Here is an 11,159-nt window from a genome sequence, read left to right as displayed (position 1 = left end):
CAGGTGAGGGCGTGGTGGGGGTGTGGCCAAGGCTCTTCGCCGGCCCCGCCCCAGCCTGCAACGTCCCTCCTCTCCCCGACGACCCCCGCCCCCAGCCCTCAGCGCCCCGCCCCTCCCCGCGCCGGCCGCAGTCTCCGCCCCCTCCGGGCCGGCGCGCGGCTCCCGCCTCCTTCCCTCGGCGCCCGCTCCCGCCTCCCTCCCTTTCCGCTGCCGAGGCGGCGGGAGCCGAGCCCCCAGCGGACCGAGCTGCGGCCGCAGCGGACGGCGGGCGCAGAGGAGGCGGCGGCGGGGCAGTCAGGAGACGGCGATGCGGCGGCCGCGCTGAGCTCGCCCGCTCCAGGCGCCGGGGCAACCGGCCCCGCGAGGCGACAGCATGCGGGGCGGCGAGGAGCTGGACGGCTTCGAGGGCGAGGCCTCGAGCACCTCCATGATCTCGGGCGCCAGCAGCCCGTACCAGCCCACCACCGAGCCGGTGAGCCAGCGCCGCGGGCTGGCCGGCCTGCGCTGCGACCCGGACTACCTGCGCGGCGCGCTCGGCCGCCTCAAGGTCGCCCAAGTGGTAGGTGCCAGGCGGGGCTCCAGGTACCGGCGGGCGGGTCGGCGGCCTAGCCCGCGCCTTCCTTCCCCGCACCCGGCCACCGGGGGCAGGCCAGGCGGGCCAGAGCCAGGTCCGGGTTGCGTGGCCCTCGCCCCGCGCACCCCGTACTCCGAGGTCCTCTGGCTGCGGTCCCTGCTCCTTTGGGGACCGCGCCCTCGGCCGGAGTCTGCCCTGTGCAGCTCCGAAGCCTCAGAGGTGCCTCGTTCTTGCACACCTGCTCCGGGGCCTACCTGTGCCCTCCCTGCTTCATCGTCGGGGTTGGTGCGAGGAGCCGGTTGCGAGGGCCGTGCCAATCCCCCTGGCTACTACTATGCTTGGCAACTTGTGGCAGGTTTTCCGGTTCACGTAACCCCCAGACGGTTTTCTTCTAACAGAGGCCGGGGGCTGTGGCATGGTTTCCTCCCTGGCGCCTAGCAGGGTGCCCAGCAGATGGTGGACGCTCAATAAATATTTGTTGAATGGAGGCCCAGATGCAGTGGGGGAGTTCAGACCTACCCACAAAGCCTCCAGTCTTTACTGCGGACGTTTGCTTCCTCCTTAGCATCCCGTAGTGCTCGACTCAGCACTGGTGGCATGTTGGGACTGTCCAATTGGTACCCAGAGTTAAGTCAGTCTGGGAGGGCAGCCAGTTTGGGAGGTGACGGATACGGAGAACTTTCTGCTGGACTGAGGCACTCTAGAGCACATTTCTTGGGGGTCCTCAATTTTTTTTTTTTTTTTTTTTTTTGGCCCCCAGAGTGTTTGGTTCAGGGGCTTGTGGGTTGGTTGTTTTCTGTTTTGTGGTTTTGTAGCAGGTCTGTCTGGGCAGTGGTTTAACTCTGTTGTGGACAGAGCATGGTCCAGTTTGGAAAAACCTTTCTATCCCTCCCACTCCCTGTCACAGGTAGCCTTCACTGAGGCCTCAAAACTTGAGACTTCTCAGCCAGACAGAGAAGCCATTTGCACAGAACTGCAACATTCTCGCGTTTTCATTCAGGGAACCTTGGTCCTGTTGTGCTTATTAGCTGAGTGCATGCGTTAACCTTTCTTGGGAGAAATACCCTGTGTGGACAGACACCCTTTAAATAAAGGTCCCCGTGTTTGTAGCTTGCAGACTGGCGGAGGGTTTTCTCTGCTGTGTGTTGGAAGGCTTGGTTTTCTGCTGCCTAGTTCTGAAGGGCTGTATTGAGAAATAAGTGGAGCAAGTTATCTTTACATTTTAAACCACTCTTAACCCAGTAATCTGGAATGTTCTCAAGGTTGTATTGTTTCCATGTCAGGTGTTGCTGTTAGCAAGAGAATGTGAGTGTGTGAGGAAGGAATGGAACCCTCTTTCACAAGAGGCAGTTAGCTAGCTAATGTTTGAGTAGGGCAGGTAATCAGAAGTAAGAGAAGGGTAGGGCTGCACTTGGAGCCAGGTGGACTACAAGGCCTAGTCAAGGGACCTTGCTTAGTTTACTCCGTCGGCCTTGGGAAGTAAATAGAGCTTCCCTCTGGTGAACTCTTGCCCCTCAAAAGGGAGATGGAGTGGTTTGTAGAGTGCTGATTATCAGCTCTCTGCTGGGACTTTGCTGGTTCCATGAGCAGTTGGCCTTACTTTTCATGTGAGAGGACTTTCAGGGTCCCGCTTTTAAAGTTTGCGCTGGCGAGTGAAGGAAAGCCCCTTGGATGACGTGGGCTGTTTGATGGTCCTGGGCCTTTGGCTTCTCAGCCGTGCTAAATGTTAGAGCTTTTAGGGTGATCCATCTTGCCTCAAGAAAACAAACAAATTCCAAGAAATTAGATTTTAAACTGGAAAATAAGAAGCCCTTACGAGGGTGCTTGTAGGATGCCGCACAGTTCAGACTCCAGCCAGAGAGAAGAGAAAGTACAAATTCTTTCATTTCAGTAAAATTTGGCTTCTGAAAGGCTTAGTACTTGTGGACATTGCGATGTGAGGCCCAGTGTACTAACTGTAGATCCTTGCTTTTCCCACACTGGGCCAGCAGTGCTACCACCCTAGGCCTCTGCACAATCAGACCTTGGAGTTTAATTAGATTTTAACAGGAGTCCCCTAATTAAGAGCGATTGCCATTCTTTCAGAGGACCTGGGCTTAGTTCCTAGCACCCAGGTATGGTGGTTCACAGTGGCTTATAACTGTAGCTCTAAGGGATCTAAGGGATCTTCTGGCTTCGGTGCTACCGCAGTGCCGTATTCAGGCATACATAAATACAAATTCTTTAAATATTAAAAAAAAAAAAAAGCGCAGAAAGCCCATAGACAGCTGCTAACATTTGTCTTTGTCATAGCCAGAAGACTTCCTCCCTTAAAAGAGAGAGGGAGTAAACTTTACTCCAGGTCTCTGATCTTGAAATCTCTAAGCCCCGTCCCACTCCTTTCCTCCAAGAAGGAAAATGATCAACAGAGAGCACTTTAGGGAATGTAAGAATTAAGGAGTTAAAAGTAACCTACCATGCTTTCTTAGGTGATTCAGAGGCAACTATGAGTATTTGCATTTCAAGGTTGGGTATTGTAACATCTTTTACTTGCCTTGTCACTTTGTAACCTCCAGCTAGACACCACAGTCAGCGATTGTTTTATTGTACTCTTGAAACGTGTGGGATGTGGTGGTAAAACAGACAAAAACCCAACCTGGATTTTCACTAAAGCCCAACAGGAACATAAAGAAACTATATGTAGCATAAAAAAGCCACATTTACACAGCTTCAACTCTGATAAACACCAGTTGTAGTTAACGTGAGGAGCCTATCCAGCTCAGATCCCACAGTTATGATAGAAGGCCTGGGCGAATGGAGGTCTAATGGACAGACCCTGGTGTCCTCTCTTTAGACCAGCTCTTCAAAAGAGAGGACACCAGAGTCTGTCCCCAGGTTACAGACATGTGTTCAGTCCTTAGCATTCATGTAAAAAGATGAGTATGGTAGCCTGTGCTTTGCAAACCCAGCACCGGGGAGGCAGGGACAGGCAAACTGGAGCTTGCTAGTCAGTTTTAATTGGCAAGCTCCAGTGCTCAGTGAACATTCCTGTGGAGGTCAGAGGATGACTCTGTGGCGTTGGTTCTCTCCTCTACCTTTCTGTGGGCTCCAGGGGTGGGATGAAGAGCAGCAGGCTTGCATCACCAGGTGGCGAGCGCCTTTACTCACTGATCCATCTGTGTCACCAGCTCCCAGAGTCACCTTTTCTAATAAATGCTGTCAGCAAACTTGAATGAAAAAACTTCATTCTGGAAGGAACTCACTATGAAAACTCGGTGGCTAACTTCTACTTAATGGAAAGGAACAAATGGCTTTCCCCTCAGATGGGGGCCAGGCCAGGTTCGTTCATATTGAACACATACCAAAGCCTCTAAACTGGTGCAGACATGAGTGAGTGGGTGGCTGGGTGGATGTATAGGTGAGTGGGTATAGATGGATGGATGGCTGGGTGGATGTATAGGTGAGTGGGTATAGATGGATGGGTGGCTGGGTGGATGTATAGGTGAGTGGGTATAGATGGATGGGTGTGTGGGGGTGGATGTATAGGTGAGTGGGTATAGATGGATGGGTGTGTGGGGGTGGATGTATAGGTGAGTGGGTATAGATGGATGGGTGGCTGGGTGGATGTATAGGTGAGTGGGTATAGATGGATGGGTGTGCGGGGGTGGATGTATAGGTGAGTGGGTATAGATGGATGGGTGTGTGGGGGTGGATGTATATAGGTAGTGGGTATAGATGGATGGGTGTGGGGTGGATGTATAGGTGAGTGGGTATAGATGGATGGGTGTGTGGGGTGGATGTATAGGTGAGTGGGTATAGATGGATGGGTGTGTGGGGGTGGATGTATAGGTGAGTGGGTATAGATGGATGGGTGTGCGGGGGTGGATGTATAGGTGAGTGGGTATAGATGGATGGGTGTGGGGGGTGGATGTATAGGTGAGTGGGTATAGATGGATGGGTGTGCGGGGGTGGATGTATAGTTCTAGATGGATGGGTGTTGTGGGGGTGGATGTATAGTGAGTGGGTATAGATGGTGGGTGTGTGGGGTGGGATGTATAGGTGATTGGGGTATAGATGGAGGGAGGCGGGGGTGGATGTATAGGTGAGGGGTATCGATGGAATGGTGTTTTTTTTTTGTGGGGGTGGATGGATATAGGTGAGTGGGTATAGATGGTGGGGTGTTGTGGGGGTGGATTATAGGTTGAGTGTGTATAGATGGACTGGGTGTTCGGGGGTGGTGGGGTGGATGTATAGGTAGTGGGGTATAGATGGATGTGTGTGCGGGGGGTGGATGTATAGGTGGTGGGTAAGATGGATGGGTGTGCGGGGGTGATGTTCTAGGTGAGTGGGTATAGATGGCTGGACTTTGTGTGGGGTGGCTGATATAGGTGAGTGGAATAGATGGATGTTGTGTGAGTGGGTGGATGTATAGGTGAGTGGGTATAGATGGATGGGTGTGTGGGGGTGGATGGTTATAGGCCGGAACCTATGCACAGGTGGCATGAACAAGTCTGTAGATGGTTATCTGGTGATATGCTCCAATTAATCAGTGAATTAGCAGGGCCATCATATGTAAGAGCAACATGTAAAAACCAACCAGATTTCTGTATTCTAGTCATAAATTATTAGAAATTCAAATTTAAAAAAGCCTGGGTAGGTGGCCCACACCCGGGAGTTAGCCCAGTATTTGGAGGCTGAAGTGGGCCGGTTACCATGGGTTGGACGCTAGCCTGCACTGGAGAGTAAAACTGTCTCGCCGAAAAAGAAAAGAACAACAACAGAACAGTTGCTAGCTCTGAAAAGAGTGACATGCTTAAATGGAAACCCGCCGAAACATGTGCCCCAGCTGTCCACTCTGAAACCTAAATCACAGGAGAAAGAAATTATCGGTGACTGGAATAGATGGATAGGCACCGCATAATGGCTGAAAGCTCTAGTCTTAACACTCTCCAAACCCGCGGCAAGGATTTTTGTTTTGGGGTTTTTTTGGGGGGGGGGCATGCTTTCAGAGACAGGGTTTCTCTTTGTAGCCTTCGCTGTCCTGGAACTCACTCTGTAGACCAGGCTGGCCTTGAACTCAGATGTCCACCTTTCTTCTGCCTCCCGGAGTGCTGGGATTAAAGGTGTGCGCCACCACCACCCAGCCGGGAGAGATTTTTGTGTAGAGAAAAGGTGAATCTAAAATTTATGCGGAAATTGAAAGTGGCTCCACAGGTGATGATGGGAGAGAGGAGTTTGCGTGTTGGGTGGGGTGGGAGGTTTCCTTAGGGAATGGACTTTGAGTTTCTTATCAGGTCTCTTATCAGGCCACTGCAGATCTGTAGAGCCCTGGGCTCATTGTCACTCCTGTTCATGAAGTCTGTTGGCGCAAGCCCTGGTCTGAGTGCTGCTCCCCCACCCCCCCAGTTCATATACTGGAATCCAGTACTAAAGAGATGGCCAAGAAGCAGACCAGAGCCTTAGCAGGGTGAGGGTCCGACTCAGTCTCAGCCCTGGGCAGGCTGAGGCAAGAGGATAAGGAAGTTGAGGATAGCCTGGGCTAATCTCTCTCTCTCTCTCTCTCTCTCTCTCTCTCTCTCTCTCTCTCTCTCTCTCTTAAAAGATTAAGGTTCGGCAAGTCCTGAGAGCCTAGTACTCAGGAATGTTGTCAGTACCGTTGTAAGAATGGGTAAGCGTTGCCCTCTCTGTTGTATGTGGGTGCTCAGAAGCTGCCTCACCAGAAACAAAGTCTGCTAGTACCCTGGTCTTAGACTTTGCTACTTCCAGAGCAGTAAGCAGCACATTTTTATTGTTTATATCTTAGCCAGTTGAGGGTGCTTTGCTATAGTAGTGTGATTAGACTAACACAGCTGTATCGCTCTTTCTCTGGGTTAGAGAAATGGGTGGCTGAGGCCTTGAATGGCAGGGAGACATTTTTCACTATGTATTTCCCTTTGTGTTTTGAATTTTATACTATGTGCCAGTATTTTCCTCTTAAAAACCATATACATCTCTATATATGTATATCCCTCTCTCTCTGTGTGTGTGTGTGTATATAAAGATTGTTTAGTCAGCAAAGTGCTTGTGTGCAAGCATGGGAACTTGAGATTTTAAGAGGCTCCCCAGAAGCCATTTAAAAAAACAAAATGAAACAAAAACCTCGGGTGTGGTGGTGTATACTGGTAATCCCAGCACTTAGGAGGTGGCTCATCCTTGAGGCTCCCTGACTAGCCAGCCATAATCTGCAAGTTTCAGGCCAGTGAGAGACTGACTCAGAAAATATGTGGACAATATGGGAGGAATGACACCCCAAGTTGACCTCTGGCCTCCACACAAAAATGCACACACATCTGCACATATACGTGTGACTGTTGGCATATAACTCCACACGGATACTTTAAAATTAACTGGCACCTGCTCTACCTTAGTGCAGATTAATTTTAAAGCTAACGTATCAGCTTTAATCCTAGCACCGAGGAGGCAGAAGTAGGCAGATCTCTGAGCTTGAGACCAGCCTGGTCTACATAATAAGTTCCAGGCTGGCCAGGGCTACAAGAACAAAATACATTTTCCTATATTTGTAGTTGGTACTACTCAAGCTAATGGAATACTTCTATTTGAAAGGAATCTTATTCTTTAAAAGGTAAATCTTAATAGTAATAATAAAAACTCTGTAACTTTGTATCTTAAGTGATTTGTTTTGTTTTGTGCTGGGATTGAAGGCATTCACCACCATGCCCAACAAACTCTGTAACTTTAAAGGAAATAAAAAAAATCATCTTAGTATGACAGACTTAAATGGACAGAATCTTAGAAATTGTGTGTGTGTGTGTATGCGTGTGTGCACACATGTGTGTACACGTATGTAGAGCTCACCAGTGTGGCTAGTTAGGAGATTAGTTTGCGCTGGGATCATCTCTTTCCCTTCTTGCTGCAGGGGTCACAGGTGGATTGCCCTGCCCATCTGGCATTTACATGGTAGGCAAACATTCTACCCTGAACTACTGCTCTGGCTGGCATTTGCATGTTAAGGACTCAAACTGTGGTTCTAGTGCTCATGTGACCAGCATTGTACCCACTGAAGCACCGTCCCCCGTCCTGGGATTTCTGATTTTGAAAGGTTGCTAAGCACCTCTGGTGAAAGGCCGAAGCACTGGGTCCTAGGGTTTTTGTCGTTGTCCTGCTTGTTGTTGGTGTGACATCAGTAAATGTCCTCAGGAGTAGCCTGGGTGCTTCTTTTGAGTTGTCACTGGCTTTGTTGTCATTAAATTTCTAGGGATGCATTTACTACATTGAAGGGCAATCCTCTCATATTTCTAAACATTACAAAAGCAGACTTGTTTAACAGGTCCCATCACATATGCGAGTCTCTGTGTGTACCTGGTCACCGCTGTGCTTATCCACACACACCAGAAGAGCAGCAGCTGTGAGCTCTGTATTTCCTTATGGCTTCTCCTGGGTTATCAGGCCTAGTCAATCCTTTCCTGACAGTCCTGGAGGAACTGTGCTTCTAACTAGAAATCAGATGTGTCAACGATTCTGAGTCCCTGAAGGAGAAACAATGGTGGGATTTGTGTGCGCCTTCTGCGTCCCAGCTCTTCTCTCTCCTGCTCAAATGACTGCTGCTGTGTGGTGGGAGTATGTCCCCAAGCTTACGTGATGTGGCTTTTATTTCTCAGTACCAGGGTGTGGGGAGGTGGAATCTGATGGGAAATGTTTGGATCCCGAATGAAAGCAACCGTGAATGGATGACTGCTTCCTTCCAGTGAGACCTCTCTCAGGGACTAGCTTAGTTTCTGTGAGAAGAGGCTGTTACAAAGAGAGGCTGCCACCAGCCCCCTCTGGCAAGCCCTCTCTCCCACACAAGCCTGCTTACCCCTCTGCTTCCTACCAGAATGGTAGCATGAGGGGTTGAAGTCAGAGTGAGAGTCTGAGCACTAGTTATATTTTCAAGTCTAGTGTGGTATAAACCAAAGCATAATACAGTTTTTTTGTTTGTTTGTTTTTGGACTGGAGTTTTTCTAATATTGCTTATTTTGTGTTGATCGGGAGCCTTGGTTACCTTTTCAGCGTTGTTGACTTGGAGGTGCTGGGGAACGGTTGAGCTGCAGTTCTGTCCTTCCCCAGCATGCTGATGAGCATTCTCCTACCTCAGGCTTGGCACTTGGGTTTATTACTCTGTCATTATTCCTTTGTGAAAATTGCCCTCTTGGCTCTGTTCTTCAGGTTACTGCGTGGGAGCCTTCCTCCTCCCTCCCGGCCCCTCCAGAACAGCCCCACTCTGTGTCCCCTTCCTCCTCCCTCCCGGCCCCTCCAGGACAGCCCCACTCTATGTCCCCTTCACCTTGCTTAAGTCTTTGTCAGCCCCATGTTTTGCTTGTAGCTGGGCGTGGTGGCGCATGCCTTTAATCCCAGCACTCAAGGAGGCAGAGGCAGATGGATCTCTATGAGTTCGAGGACAGCCTGGTGTACAAAGTAAGTTCGAGGGCAGCTAAGGCTACAGAGAAACCCTGTCTTGAAAAATAAAACAAAACAAAGCAAAACAAACAAACAAACAAAACCCCACCACCACTGCAACAACAACAAAAAAACCCAAAAAAGAAAAAAAGTTAAGTTTTCTGTTGTGTGCCCGGCGTCGGGCACATCATGAGGCACTGGATAAACAGATGGATGTACATATTTGTGTGATGAGAGAGAAAAACATGGATTATTACTCAGCATGGTTTATACGGTCAAGGTATTTAAAAACAAGGAATTTATAAGGGGAAATTAATGTATCTTTATAACTGCCAGACTGTTTTAAGTGGAAAATAAATGTTAGGGAGAAAGCATGGAAGTAAATGGCATTGTAATGACTTTTTCTTTCTTAAACTTTTTTTTGTGGAGAGTGTCTGCTGCTCCTGGGAAACTGAAGCTTTTGCTTAGAGGACAGATTTTTGTAAAAGTGGGGGAAACCAGAGGAAGCTGTGCCAAGCTGTTTGCTTAGAGATGTGTAAAATGAAAACCAGGGATCGTGTAGTTATTACTGGAGCTGTCTGCTTTCTGATACCTGTGTTTAGAGGGAGCCGCTCCTATCTGCTGAGCTGGGGTCCTTTGGTGCCCATGGGCCTGAATGGATGCCTGCCGCTGAGAGTTAGGCTGAGAGTCATGGTGGCTCCAGGGGCCTGGGGAGTGCCAGAGGCAATGGTGTAGTCAGAATTGGTCTCTAGAGGTTGGAGGTGTGGCTCAGCAGTACAGTGCTTGCCTAACGTGAGCAGGGTCCTGGGTTCCATCCTCAGCAACATACACATATGCATAGATGCATACACATGCCCTTCACAGATGTGAAAGGACTGGCTAAGTTAGAGAATTAATTGAGTTAACAGACACCTAAGGTTGTCAGAGGTTCATCAAACTGTGGCCAGTCTGGGGCATTTCTTTACTGCCACTGCAGTGTGATGATGGGGTGCAATGGAAGCCTTCATTTTTGTGGTTTCCCATTGATTCCAGTGTAGCTATGAAAAACAGCATAGGGCTCAAAGATTTCAGTGCCAGTGGGAGAGAGAGTGCAAGCCAGCCTTGGGCCAAGGGCTCTTCTGGAGGAAACCCTTCAGCTGTGCGTGCCCAGCTGTGTGTGTGAGATTCAGACCTGTGCATGGTGGCAGAGGCAGCCCAGCCAGTAAGAGCTTGTCACACAAGCTTCATAGTCTGAGTTCGATTCTCTGGTCCCATTGCGAAGGAAAGACTCAAATTCTGATAGCTGTCCTATGACCTCCAGGATGAGGGCTGTGGCACATACAAGCATACTTTACCCGCCCCCCCCCCCCAACACACAGAGTAATAAACAATATGACTTAAAAGAATTATAGTACAGCTACTCTTGTGGGCATTAGGGGGTCAAACCCAGGGCGCTCTGCGTGCCAGGCCAGTGCTCTACGACCGAGGTCCAGCTCCAGTCCAGTAACTGTGCCTTCTTGAGCTCCACTGAGAGTCCTGGGAACGAGGGCAAGGGAAAACTCACTCCATTAGCCTCCCTGTCCTTGGGGCTAAAGATCAGGGGCCCCTGAAGTCTCTTCTCAGCCTGAACCCTGCTATTACACACTGTCCATGCACTTTCTGAACTGAGATGTTAGTTTTAAAGAATTTTTTTAAAAAAAAAGACAGTGATTACAAAATATAAGCAGTTCTATTAGTGAGGAAACCAGTAAGATGTTATAAATTGTTCAAGTTAAAATTCAAAGATCATTGCTTCCCACTTCTTCCGTAAGTGAGTTGCAATAGATGTAGACAGTTCTGTGGCTTTTTGTCTCCCAGACAGAAAACATTTTCAGTTAAGCAAATTAGTTATGTACAACTTAGCCAGTTATAAAGCAGCTCAGAGACATGACGAAGTGTGCAAGTTCCATTGAGTCATAATTTAGAAACTCAATGCTGACAAGATCTAGTTTTCCATTGAAACTACTTAATGACCTTTCGCCCCATTTCAGAATTGTTCTGTTTACCCTGAGATGATGGCTACTCTGAAGGGGGATAGGAGGGCTGTGTTTTTACCCATATTTACTAGACCCTTCGGTTTCCATCTGTCCCTTGTTCCTTTCCTGCAGCCTGAAGCATTGTCCCTACGTAGCTTGTCTGCTGGGTAAGCATC

The 11,159-nt window shown here is 49.2% G+C and overlaps 1 protein-coding gene across 1 annotated transcript in view; it reads left to right on the top strand.

The window, feature by feature from the left end:
- Positions 1 to 300: 300 nt before the first annotated feature.
- Positions 301 to 11,159, top strand: part of Cmtm4 (CKLF like MARVEL transmembrane domain containing 4) — a 39,392-nt gene continuing 28,533 nt past the window's right edge. Inside the window, exon 1 of the mRNA XM_051169177.1 lies at positions 301 to 559. Within this exon, the coding sequence (XP_051025134.1) occupies positions 374 to 559 (186 nt within the window). The 5' untranslated portion in view covers positions 301 to 373. The remainder of the gene's footprint in view (positions 560 to 11,159) is intronic.

Source organism: Acomys russatus, chromosome 26, assembly GCF_903995435.1.
Source record: "Acomys russatus chromosome 26, mAcoRus1.1, whole genome shotgun sequence".
Lineage (NCBI taxonomy): Eukaryota > Metazoa > Chordata > Mammalia > Rodentia > Muridae > Acomys > Acomys russatus.
This window is presented reverse-complemented; position numbering and strand designations above follow the sequence as displayed.